Genomic DNA, 14,086 nt, shown 5'->3' on the forward strand with positions numbered 1-14,086 from the left:
AATCAGAGAACTGACTACTGCGCAGGCTTCTGCGCACTACGTCACCGCAAAGTGGAGCGGCAATCTTTTAAATTGTTAATTTTGACAAAAGGAGTAGATGTCGAAATTTTTTAACCTAACAAGTTGTTTAAAAAAATATAAATAAGATTTTTTATAAACATTTTATTAGGGTATTATTTTTTATGGTGTTTTAATTTTTTTTATAATTAAATACGGAAAATGTTAAGTCGGACATTTTCGGTATTGCTTTTAACTAAATACAAAAGTTTTATGTTTAATAATTTGACCTAAAAAAATTTTTTTTAAAGGTATTTTCTTATAAACTAATATTAATAATGTATAAATTTTATTATAGTTAAATATTTAGTGTCTAAAAAATGTAATTGACATAGTAAACCCCTTAAATCTAATTGTAATCAGTTGTAAAAATAAAAAAAAAGTTCAACTACTTTACTAAAATTTAAATTTATGTACAAAATATTTTTTTTAGTATTTATAGTATTTAAAAAATAGTGCTAAAAGTCCAAATTAAGTATATGACAAAAAAACCCATCGCTATCTTAACTGCTTCGTGTATCCAACGCAAGCTAGAAATAAAAAAAAATTTTATTAATAAATTAACAAAAGTTTTAAATATTTAAATAATATTAAAATACCGTTTTAATCTTTTTCTGGCGGATTCTAAGCTATTAGGATCCTCTTTGAATAAAAACAACCTGACTCCCTTCATGTGATTCCTCAAATAATTCCTCCAGTTAAAGCCATCAAAAGTGAACCTCAGGCTCAATTTGTCTTTAGAATCCAGCCTGAACCAAAGACGCTGAACGTTGTCATTCTTGAAGCTCCAGTTCTTCAGCATGAACGGCTGGATGACGTTCAAAAATCTGTTTATTTTAGTGACAGATTTAACGACGTGAGGCTTGTGACCTCTGCAGACCATGAGGATGTCAGCCAGCAGAGCTGGGAAGAGATGCAAGATGATATTTGCCAGAAAGTTAATCACTTTGCTTTGACTCGTCGTCATTGTGAGATACCAGATTGATTGTTTGAGAGGATAGTCCCGGGCAAATGCCAGGCAATTGTCGATATAATATCTCCAGGTGATTGGATTTTCTACGGTGGACGTGTAGTTGTAAATTAGCATATTTTCTCCGCGTCTTTCTGGGTGAGTAGCGACGTCCCAAGCACTTGCTAGAATTGCATTCACTGTGTAATCAACAGGTACCATGTTTGCATAAATATCGCGATTAATGCGGATGCTACGCAAGAATCCAACGGCTGCTGCTGCTATTACGCCTGTCGGGCCGTAGTAATTATCAATCCATCCAGGCAGCGGGTCATCAGCGCAAGATATTACTGAAATTTATTAAAATAATTTATTGAACAAATTATTAAAAAAAAAAAAAAAATTCATTTGTGAAAAACTATAAGTGCGATTTTTTTTTAAATATTTTTTAGCTCTAATTTAATAAATCAGAAAAAAAAATGTCGATTAATTTTAGTATTATAAATAATTACATTAAAATTAAATTAACTATTTTACATAAATTTAATACTTTAATTTATCCTGAAAAATTATCTATCAGCTGTTTCAGGAAAAAGAATGTCTACTGATCTATTGAGCATGTCAAGGGTACCACGTTCTTTTAAAATTTTTTTGACACTTTCTCGCTTAGCTTCTGAAGAATCAGACAGAGAGTTTTTTAAGGTTAGTATTGCTTCGCTCGCGGAGCTGTCATTTGAGGTTAAAGAAACAACACTTATAGCTTCTTCAATCACCAAGTTTTCTTCAATGTCATACTCGGGGTACATAGTCTCCGTGGGGTTAAATATCGAAGACTCGGATCTTATGACGAATCCTATCGGCTGGCAAACTGTGTAAATAATCGCGCAGAAAAAGAGAATAGCTTTCGCGAGGATGTTTAAGGCAAACAGTCCGAATGTTAGTACTATTTGGTAGACTATTGTTATTATTCCGGACACTAAGTACATTGCTATTGCCAAACACATTTTTTTAGTGTTTGAATATTTACTAAAAATTTTGCATCGTAGAGGTTATTTTTATTTATTTTTTTCTTTTAAATAAAATGATACTGAAGTTAGTTGTCAGCTGTCAATTTAAAAATTTTTGTAACAAATTAATTACATTAAAAAAATTATTTTCATTATTAATTTTCAGCTAATTAAATTTAGGTTAGGTTTTAATTGTTTGACACTTACTTATTGACGGGCGAAAAATTCCTACCGGTAAATCTTGTGATCTTTCACGAACAACACTTTCTGCAAGTGCTTTTGTGTATGTGTAAGTATTAGGCCACTTTTCTAAAAGTCTGAAATATAATTTATTTTATTAAGTAATAAAAAACAATTTATTTTTCTTTTTAAACAACAAATTTCATAATAGAGGTTATGAATATTCAATTAGAAGAAAACTTGTATTTAAATAATTTTCATTTGAATTTTCCAAACTTTATAATTTGTTTACCTGGGTAATACTGCGTTAATAGTTTCATCTGGCAAACTATCGACGATTACTCGTAAATCTTCATACTTTAAAGGATGAGGATAGAATTGTTCATCGATAGTATCAAGATGACAATTTGCATAGGCTGTTGACACATGAATCATCGCCTTGAAATAAAAATAAAAACATCTGTAATTTTTTTAATAATCCAATAAACTAAAGTTAGCCAACGTTTTTAATTTTTGGATTTTTTTTTTTTTTCAAAATAATTAAATTACAAAAATTTTCAGATGTCGGCTAATTTAATTTAAAATAATTTTTATTAATAATCTTGTTATTAGAAGATAGGTATTGAATCATCTTTTAAAAGTGTATTGACATCTACGGTAAATATTTAAATTCTAAAAAATTATGAATCCTGTACTCGTAGTTAAATCTACAAATATTCATAAGTAGTTATATGAATTTTGCTTTTCAGGGCCACGGTCCGCGGTGACAACAAACAACTAATTACTATGCTCAACGTACTGAACACGATAATTTATAATTTATATTGTACTTTTACGAAGGGGATGACGCAGGTAAAAAAAAAAAAAAAAAAAAAACCTGGAAATAATTAACACCTTTGATTATTTTTAAGAATTACCATCTTCAAGGTGAAGGCAAACATATCATGTCACGGTTAAAGATTGTGCAAATATTTCATTACACTTATTCACTATTTTGAATAATTATTATTTTCTAGTAATTTGTATTTAAAATTTTTTGTTTTACTTTTTAATTAATTCCACGAATTTACAAATGTTAGAAAAAAACTTTACGTAAGTTTCTTAATTTAATTCTTAAATTCAAACAATTGATAAAATAATTTTTTCATTGTCTTTTTTTTTACCAGCTCTCACTTTTACATTACGTACATATATATATATATATATAAACGTGTATCGTTTTATATTCGTGATGAAATTACGTATGTATTTAGTTGATGCGGTCATCGGTTGTTATAATATGAGAGAAATTTGGGTTCCCGATTAACGGGGGTTGATTATGAAATCCTATTATGTTCAAATATTCTTATAATGCAATCTTTTAATTAAAAAAAAATTATTTAAAGAGAAAATAATTTTTTACCTTTAGATTTTTAATTTCTTTACACAAATTGATAACACTCAGAGTACCTCCGGCATTTATAGTTGTTGCAACTTTAAGTTTTTCTTCAAATTTAACGGTGGCAGCATTATGAAATACAACAGAAACTTCTTCGATTATTTTCTTTCGATCCTCTAATGTCAGTCCTAAATCAGGAAATGAACAATCACCTGGTATAGCAACTATTTTATGACGTAATTTCGGTGAGTTATTTTTCAAATCTTCAAAAATCTATAAATCACATGAATAAATTACAATAAATTATACTAATAAAAATAAAAATTAAAAAAAATATTTATTTGTATATTTACAGGTTCGTTAAAAATATCTTCAATTCTGTCAATTATGTTACTCTTTTTTTTAGGTCGCATCAATATATAAATAGTTGATACTTCCGGACAAATTCTTAGCAATTTCTCAATCATAGTTTTGCCGAGAAAGCCAGAGGCTCCTGAAAAATATATTTTACTTTATTATATATTTTAAAAATTATTGTGTATATTTACGTATGGATATTTAAACCCATAGAGTGAAAGTATTCAATGATTTCTCATCATAATGGCAACAATATCTATTTTATTATCTTCACAGTCATAATAATAATTATTACTATTATCTAACAATAACCTGTTATGAAGATATTTCGACCGGTATAAAAATGTTGAATCGGAGTCCTCGTTATAACTTGCTCCGTATTTATTCTATTTAAAATATTGTTATTATTTTCATTAATGTTTATGTCATTTTCATAAACATTTATCTCCTGGAACATAAAAAAAAAAAATTCCAAAGTAATTTATTATAAATAAATACACATATTACTAAATTTACATAACAAATTACAACAAATTATTAAATATCCAACAGAGGTTTCTCTTTATCAATACGGAAGAAATTTAACTTTTTTATTAATATATATATATATATATATATATATATATATATATATTTTTTTTTTTTTTTTTCTAGACTTTTAATACTCAGTCATACTTTTATTTGTAACACTGGTTTGAGACAAAAAATATATGACCTCAATTGTACTTGGATGCATCGGAATGTGCGACGTGAGTAAATTTATTGTTAGCTATGTCATAATTTATTATTTAAAACAATTATTGATGAATAATTAATTAATTAATATATATTTTGCAATGTAATTTTATTTAAACAGATGAAGAAATAAAAAAATAGGACTGACCTTATTCCCGTAACCGGATACTTGATTTTCCAGGAGCATGGCGCTAAATCACTCGGGCACTGATTCAAGAAGAAATAAAATTACAAGCGCATGAAGTTAAAAATATATTAAAATTGTGAGGCACAAGAGAGAGTTACTCTCCCTTTCAAGTAATTTATTCGACAAAAAGTGAGTTTGAGTAATGAATAATGTTACTAAAAGCACTGTTTGAGGACTATACTGTGAATGAAAGGCCGTGGGCCATGGACGGGAATTAGAAACAGACTGGTACCAGGATAAAGTTTCTTCTACCACTGTGCTCGATTCCCGTGAATCCAAAGACTCCACTCAAAATTCGAACGTAAAGCCGAAGGAGTAGTAGGTGTCCCCCGACAATCACCTCCAATATAACTGGGACTCTCCTTGCACCTGACTCGTCGACTTTGACAGAGTATTGCTACTCTATCAATAACATTTAAATATTGTTACCACCACAATTATATTTTTTATACTACAATATACTGTCGCGTTAATCAAACCTCACCATTACCACGAGATTTATTTTTAAAAGAAGATATGAGGATCTTCAGAACACCCACGACTCCGCTCCCTTGTTTGACCACTCAAAGGAACAAAGTTTTATTTTACTGTATTAATTCTCATGAATACCGACAACTTGTCGTGAGTATTTATTTTATTACAAGTCAATTAGTAACTTTAAATATTTTAATATTATTTTATTTGCTTTTAATCTTACCCACATTTAGTTTAAATATTTATTAATGGCTTACGAAATATTTTAATTAAAAACTATATTAATGTCAGTTTATTTATTTTATTTTAGAACAATTATCAATGAAAAAAACAATTTTCTTGAAGAAAATTAATTTGAGTCGAAAAATGTTTAATAATATTTTATTTATTAATTGCTTAGTAAATAATTTAATTTAATTATTAAAACTTAAATTTTTCAGATAATTTTTTAATTGGAACAAACAGAAACAAAAGTCATGGTCAACATCCTTATCGCTTGGCAAATAGAATAATTCTACTGAAAGTTTGTTTAAAAAAAAAAAAAAAAAATTTAAGAGCTGAAGAAAAGAACCTTGAAAAAAAAAAAAAAAAAAAAAAAGGATATTTTAATCAATGGAATTTCTTAATCCGCCAGTCAGATCTATACATCAGCGGTTTTGTATGAGTGGAGTTTACCCTGAATGACAATAAGAAATCTTACGCCACGTGTTAGATCACGATGACATGGTTCTCCTTATATTATATATCAGCGATATCAAAACCGTGGTTTGCATTATATCTCGCGAGTGTGCAGCAACAGTATTATTTTTTATTACATTTGTTTATACTGATAGTACTCCGTTTGGCGGGCATCAAATATTATTATGGAGTGCTACTCAACAACATAATAACGTACGGCCTAAATTTATAATGATTGCGCAAGAAATACACAAAATAACATAACAGTGAGGCTCTGGTCAGGCCATACTCTGCCCGGTGGTGGTTAATATCTTATGTTATACAATATTATATGAGCTGAGAAGAAAGAAAGAAAGACAAGTAAAGACGAGGCGACATTAACTGATGTAACACGGCATAACCAACAGAGTATGGCCTAGAGAGGCGGATCCATAGATGTTTGGATATTATTTCGCAATGTGAAAGTTTAAAACGATATCTGCAAGAAACGCACCAACTCTCTTCTCACTCTCCTTTATGTATTTTCTTTTAAACCATTACATTATACGGTATATCTTTTACCGATAATAAGTTCCTTATTATACATCATTCGCTTCTTTATTTTTTTTTTTTTATACTTGCTCCTGAAATTATTATTATTAATATTTTTTAATAATTTAATTTTCTTCTTTTTATTTGCTTATTTCTTCTTGAGAATAGTAACATGAATTGGTGATTGATTGAACAAAAATAATTAATATTTAGTTACAATTTAAAATTCTATGACTTTCTCTATTTCAAAACTCGAGGCATAATATTTAGGAAATATATATATATATTAGGGTGTTCCAAAATGTAACTTCCTTGATGGACCTTTTAAAATTGGAATTTTCAGTTCCGCTTTTGAAATCAGCTGTGTTTAGGCTTTTCCTAAGATATTTTGGGGTAAGACGATAGATTTTATTTTCATAGAATTTTTTAGCAGGAGGTTTAATTGAGCACTTTCGGCGAAAATTTGAATTTTCAGCGGAAGTGCCCTAACTAAGCTCCAGTTAAAAAATTTTATATATATATATATATATATATATATAATATTATGATACTCTTTGATAATCTAAGTGATGTTGTACTAAAGAGACTTTTTGTATCTTTGTGAATAAATTTAATAGTTAAGGTTTGATATTTCTGAGAATACGAAAAAACTTTCTCTGTTCTGTAAAAATTTTTTGACCATCAAACTCCTCCGGGAGTTTCCTAATAGTCTTCGCTCGATACAAGTTTATACATTATTTAATTTATTAAAATACCTAGAGATAATTTATATCAGGTTCTGTTAAGTAATCGGGTGATAAATTTAAGGAAGAATTTTTATTGCTCAGGCGTTTGATTTTAAACGAGCTGACGAGTTTTATCGTCTTCAAGGAAAGCCTGATTTGCTTGTAGTGAGTACAGTTGTTATTTTATAACTTCAAATGTGCAATAGTGATTGTTTAAACGGCTGTTGATAAATCGGTATCTTGCTTACTTGGTAACTGGTTCAATTAAAATTTTAATAATATAATTTTTTACCGTTAGAATTTTATTTCTTCTTACAGGGTAGATTTTTAACTCCGATAAAACATCAGGTGATTTCATGACAACTTAAAAATTTAAAACCTTAAAAGAAATCTCTAAAATAGATCTTAGATCTATATTAGATAATATATTTTAAAAAATTACTCAAGTTTTTAAAATAAATACCTTTAAATATTTATAATAAAATTTAACAATAAAAAATTATTTTTTTAATACTATTATTTATTTTTTTTTTTTTTTTTTTTTTATTAAAATAATTATTCAATTGAGACAATTTAATTCTACAGTTAAACTATATTTAATCACGCGATAAGCTCTTGAATCGTAATATCTAATAAATTAAAAGTTACAACTGTTGGAAGCAATTGATAATTTTAAAAAAAATATTTACTACATAAATAAACAAATTTACAAATTTCAGGTATAGTTATACAAAACTTAAAACTATTAGATACAAAAAATAAGCGAGTAATAAAAAAAAATACAATAAAATTTACAGTAAAATAATTACATAGTATTAGAGGTATAAAAAGTATAAGCGTTTAAAATATTTGAAATAATTTTTACTAGGTCATTACTATTTCTAATTTATCTAATTATCGAAGATTTAAATTGTTAAGTGAGCGTTCGGTGCATTAGCCTAGTTTTTTTACAATCATCTTTAATCTTCATTCTACTCATAAGTATATAAACTAATACCTCACCATAAAAGTTACTAAACTCCAGAAGAATTTAATTATCAGGTAAAAAATAACTAATTTAACAAATTGGTGCATCCAGTACAGCCTTTGCCACTTAATTCTCGCTTGTGGTAGCGTGTCAAGTGGGTCTTTAATCAGATAAACTCTAATTCCAACGAGATAAGTTTTGAAATACTCATTCCAGTCGAGCTCTTTGATGTCACAAAAGAACAAGTCCTTGTCCCGAGGATCAAGCCTGTTAACCAAGGAATTTAAGCGCTGGTTAGTGAAACTCCACTGCTGGGTGGAGAAGTAATTAAGCACATTCATGAACCGGTGGATTTTCTTGTAGACCTTCAGGAGTCTCGGACGCTTGCCCATGCAAAGCGTCGCAGCGTCAATCAGCAGCGCCGGAAGTAAATGAAGAAAGTAAATGTAAAACAAGTGGACAATTTTGTATTTGTTGTTCGTGAAGCCGTAATACCAGATAGCTCTCATTGTCGGATAATTGACTCCGTACTTAGCGGACATGTCTTTAAGCTGGTTGTAGGAGATTGTGTTGTCCTGTGAGACATAATTGTAAATAGGGATCGTTTGTTCCGACTTCTGATGGTTATATTCTTCCATTACGTCATATGCTGAAGCTATCAGCGCGTTGACTACCATGTCTCCGGGCACTACGTTTGCATGGACAGATCCGTCGCAGTGAAGAGAACGCAATAGACCTGTTCCAGCGCCAGCTGCAACACCCGTTGGCCCATAAAAGTTGTCGATCCATCCTTTTATGGGCTCCAGATATGTTGAAATTACAATCGCGGGTCTGAATATTCCGATAGGCAAGCCTACAGCTTCTTTTTCCACTACATTCTCGGCAATTGCTTTTGTGTATGCGTATGTATTTGGCCAGCGGCCTAACAAGCTAAAAAAAAAAATAATAATTATATGAGAAATTTTTTAAAATAAATTATAAAAATTTTTATAAGTCGCTTAATTTAATTTTTATTTAAAAAATTAATTACAATTAAATCATGCTTTTAAAAATTTCCGCTAATAAATTTTTTTTTTTTTTTTTTTTTTTTGTTTAAACGTAAACGTGCAGAAATTTTTTATTTAATTTTTTTTACAACTTAATTGCTATAAAATTGTAAAAAATTTCTAATATCTGTCATGAATATTCAAATATGATTACGATAAAAACAAGTGTCAGAAAATAAAAAAAAAAAAAAAAAAAAAAATGACGTTTAGTGATGAAAGAAGAATCCTTTAAATTTTGTTAAAAATTATTCACAAATATTTACTTGAAAGTAAACAAACTGACAAATGTCTTGTACTTTTAGTGTAATAATTAAATTAACACTTACTGTGGAGTCAATTTATCAGCGATATTATCGTCGACACAACTCATCAGATTTACCAGTCTGTCTGCGTCAATGGGAGGTGTGTATAATTTTTCTTCTATTTTTTTCTTAGTACAATAAGCGTACGCAGTGGATACGTGGACAAAGGACTAAAATTACATCAAATTAGTTATTTATAAATTGTTTATGCTAATGAGTGAGTTTACGAGCGAGGATTAATTATTATTAATTATAAAGTTACCTTGAGCTTAGACATCTTTTTACTGAGACTAATCATGTCCCGCAGGCTCTGAATATTAATTGATACGGCAAGTTTTATTTTTTCATCAAAGCTTAGTGTTGCTGCGACATGAAAAACTATTGATACGTGATTTATCAGAGTCATGCGATCTGTCTCTGATATTCCGAGATTTGGAACACTGCAGTCGCCTTCTATTGCGACTATTTTGTGGCGAAATTTTGGTTGTTCTTCTTTTAATCTTTCGAACAACTGAAATAAATAGTAAGTAATAAAATTAATAGTAATAATTAATATATTTTTTAATTTTTATTTTTAAATAAATTTTTTTATAAAAAATTGGATTTTTAATTTTTTTTATAATTTATTGATTAAAAAAATTGATTAATAAATATTTACTAAATTAATTTTAATATTTTTTACAATTACCGGATCATCAAAGAGTTCTTCAGCGCGTTCATAAGTACTCTTCCCTTTTTTAGGACGAACCAGCAAATAAATGACCGAGAGATTGGAGCAGCTTCTTAATAATTTTTCAATGATCAATTTTCCCAAAAATCCGGTGCCGCCAGTAATAAAAATACTCTGTCCAGCATAAAACTCCTGAATCGGAGTCAAATTGATGTTCAACTGTGATATTTGTGGCGAGCATTCCGTAGGCGTACCAGCGTGTGATCCATTATCAGCCACCGCAACTTCTTGGCCTCCTGATTCCAGGAGTGCTTCGACCATTTCTGAATAATCTGTAAGCAAACAACAGAAGAAGTGATTAATGTCTAATTATTTGTACAAAGATTCTATTTTATTCGTGGTTCGTATAAGGAAAAGTTCTTTAGTCTCCGTAGCACGTAGCCATCGCGAATATTTCTATATCCTGATCATGAAATTGTGGGCGTGACAGCTTAAATATCAATGACTAAATTTTAATATTCTCTCAAATTCGAAAAATAAAATCAATTTAGCGACTAAAGATCAAACTTTATCTGCGCAATAAATTTCTTCTTTTTATTTTTTATATTTTCTTTTTTACGTATAATTTTTATTTTAAAAGGACTGGTCAATAAACATTTGTGGCTGGTAAAAACTATAATCACAAAAAATAACTTTGTTTAAATGTTAACGGATCTATAAACCGTTAAATCTAAACGCTGGCTTTTAAATCTAGTGAAAGTTGATAATGAACTTGATTTTATTTTATTCATTGTCTTCAATATTATTATTTTAAATATTTGTTACAGATAAAATTGAGAGATCAAGACAAGTACGTTGAATAAAATTTTATTAATAAATAAATAAATAAAAAAAATCAGTACAGTGGAATTTAAATAATTTGTACGGCTTTCTCTATTTACCATCGATGCGGTAACACCTGTACTCGTGTATCAACACATATAATTATCATTATATACTATCAATCTTTCTTCAATTATTATTTACAAAAAAAAAAAAAAAAAAAAAAAAAAAAAAAAGATATTACTCGCATATGATTTAAGTTAAAAAATAAACAAATTGGCTAAAGACTTTCTCTTTCTCGAGTGTGTGAATGAAAGTATGTGCATACATATTTGCCTTAAAAAAAGTAAGAATGATCTTTAATACTTTAATTATTTATATTTTTTTATTCCAGAATCTATGACAAGGGCCTGGAATGAATTTTATTAAATTAGGATAATAATAATATGTGATGCAAGAAATAATAATGTATTTACATTCTCTGATTACCGAGTGTCACACGGTAAAAGGTTCCCTCTTTTGATTCATTACGACTACAACACGGAAGAAACTAACGAGTTACGCAAACGAGCAAGTATTATAAGTAAAATTGCTTTAAAAAGGGGCCAAGAAAGGACACCCAACTGGACAATTTACTGGTTGGTCATTAGATTACTTCTTAATCACAGTTATTTTATTTCTTTCTGCTAAATATCATCCTCAGCTTTAGACTAATCATTTCCTATTTTAAAAAAAAAAAAAAAAAAAAAAAAAAAAAAATCCTTAAGGTATTTATTAAATATGTGTCTATTTAAGTGTCAATGACTCTTTGACGTAATGGAAAAATTAGTTCACTGTAATTATTTTATTTTTTTTATAAGTTATTTTAATAAGCCGGATTTTACGGGATTTACGCAACCCAGGAAGCTTGTTTTAATTACAGTCTCAGTTTCAATCAATCACTTTCAATAAAATATATTTATTACTCTCTGAAAAAATATACCGAAAGTTGCAAAATTATTTTTTATCACCGGCAATAATAAAATATAAATAAAAGGTGTTACAAAATAATCACTAAAACAAATGGTATAAATTATTCAATTATGCGTTTATTTATACTGATCATCTTCACCTTTATCTTCGCTACCTTCACTTAGATTGTTTGCTATTGTTAATCATCCATTAATTTCATAGAAAAAAATTACAAGATAAATAAAAAAAATTATAATATTATTTCTAACAAATAGTTTTTGCCTTTACTGATTTAAAAATGACTTTATTAATCAACATTATTTTTATTATTACTTACTATTAATATTTATGGATCATAAATAATATAAATGATTGATTGATTACAGAATTATCCTTCGGTGTCATTTTAAAAAATGATTTTGCTAAATGATGTTGTAAGAATTACTATTTACTGAGCACTGCAGTCAAAAAACAAATACTTATCTTACTAACGCATTAAATATATATTGAGTATATATACTCAGGTGTTTGTCAGTTAATTAAACAATGGCCGCGTTCAGGTTTAGTAAGTCCTGAGCAGGTCTTAGCAGATCTTGTATTAAAAATTTGAAGCAACTATACTATTTCTTAAAAAAATTTTAAAAAATCTATAATAAAACAATGAAACTTTGTGTCAGATAAAATCAGACCTGTTCAGTACTTAGTAAACCTGAACGCAGCCAATATCACTGCCATCAGCTTCTTAAAATAATTAAACGAGTTGAAGAAATCATAAATTAATCTTCTTGGTAAAGATATATATGGCTAAAATTAAAGTAATTGTTTTTTATAGACAATTTATAATTTATAATTTAAAATAATAGTAAATAGTTGGTAACTTGATAAATAATGCAGTCGGTGTAACCACACAAATATGTAAGAAGTTAAGCAACGGACATTAGATATCACTAGATTGTACACTAAGAAATTTAAACGAGTTACCAAATAAATGCAATTCATTCAAGGTTCTCTATTGAATACTATTGCTATTGAATAAATTTTAGCTTGCAATAACAAAGGGTATGTTTTGTTAATTTATCTTCATTAATTTATATTTCTTCCAACAGAATGACATTAAAGGAAGCTGTCACTTGACAATTTTTTAATTTTCTTTAACAAAAAAATTTATTCTAAAAAATTACATTTTTAATTTATTAAAATTTCGACACGTTCATTTTTTTAATAATTTTTTTTTTGCTGTAATTTATTTGTTAAAAAAAATTTAAATAATTGTGAAGTGACAGATAAATTTAATGTCATGCCAACAGACAATAGACCTGTCAAATTATTTCGAACTTTAGTCTTGTTTTTGTAATATTTTGTTATTTTAAACTTTAAATTACTGGAAAAAAAGTAATTGAAGATTTTGAGGTGACTCTGCGATGAAGGCTAAGTATATGTTATTTCACTTGTATATTTATATCTCTTAAATTATCCAGTTAGTAAACTGAATGAAAGAGAAAATGAAACTTTGATAAACTTTAACAAAATAATTATTTAAATATCTGGGGAAAAAAAAAAAAAAACAGATGTTTATAATAATTAATTAAGAAAGTGGAGACTGTTGAAATATTTTTTAAGAAAAAACTAGTAATAAATAAAAATAGTAACAAATAGAATAATTACTTTTAAATGATTAGGTTTCACTCACCTTATTTATATACTCGTGCCAAAAAAAACGCTGAAACCTGAATACACTTTTATTTTTTTACTTTCTCCAAGGTTCTTGTCACTCACGTTTTAAATAAATATATCAAAATTATTTAAAATGTTTAGAATAATATATTAAAAAAAAAAAAAAAAAGTTTGTAAATATAACTGACGGGTTTACAAACAAAAGTTTCACTTTTATTGGGTCCCGTGGGCCGACAGTCAAGCCCAAGATGAATAAATAGAAAAAAAGAAATACAAAAATTGGCAAAATTAATAACTTTCTCAAAGAAGTATATGCCGTGACTCGAGATACGAACAACGGAGAGGTCAATCACGTTGTGTTTTAAAATTTCACTTCTTGTCTTTTATGTGGCTGCC

At 28.1% G+C, this 14,086-nt stretch overlaps 1 protein-coding gene across 1 annotated transcript; it reads right to left on the reverse strand.

Annotated features, from left to right (window-relative positions):
- Window positions 1-435: 435 nt before the first annotated feature.
- LOC141528838 (uncharacterized) lies at window positions 436-14,049 on the reverse strand. The gene is made up of 15 exons (XM_074245092.1): window positions 13,707-14,049; window positions 10,262-10,575; window positions 9,836-10,084; window positions 9,598-9,743; window positions 8,250-9,155; window positions 7,507-7,513; window positions 5,191-5,252; window positions 4,812-4,854; window positions 4,241-4,376; window positions 3,925-4,064; window positions 3,596-3,844; window positions 2,486-2,631; window positions 2,221-2,330; window positions 657-1,356; window positions 436-587 (listed from the first exon to the last, which is right to left on the reverse strand). The coding sequence occupies exons 2-15, from the start codon at window positions 10,562-10,564 to the stop codon at window positions 503-505; spliced, it is 3,282 nt and encodes a 1,093-aa protein (XP_074101193.1). The 5' UTR covers window positions 10,565-10,575; window positions 13,707-14,049; the 3' UTR covers window positions 436-502.
- Window positions 14,050-14,086: the final 37 nt, after the last annotated feature.

This window comes from Cotesia typhae, unplaced genomic scaffold, assembly GCF_013202065.1.
Source record: "Cotesia typhae breed Kobodo isofemale line unplaced genomic scaffold, CoteBio_Ctyphae contig_44, whole genome shotgun sequence".
NCBI lineage: Eukaryota > Metazoa > Arthropoda > Insecta > Hymenoptera > Braconidae > Cotesia > Cotesia typhae.

Excerpts from the sequence above, each read along its gene's own strand:
- LOC141528838 (XM_074245092.1), bottom strand. The coding sequence starts at position 10,564 with ATGGTCGAAGCACTCCTGGAATCAGGAGGCCAAGAAGTTGCGGTGGCT. Across the intron at positions 9,744-9,835 it reads AAAAGATGTCTAAGCTCAAG|TCCTTTGTCCACGTATCCAC; the intron begins GTAACTTTATAA and ends ATGTAATTTTAG. Across the intron at positions 3,845-3,924 it reads AAGATATTTTTAACGAACCT|ATTTTTGAAGATTTGAAAAA; the intron begins GTAAATATACAA and ends TGTGATTTATAG.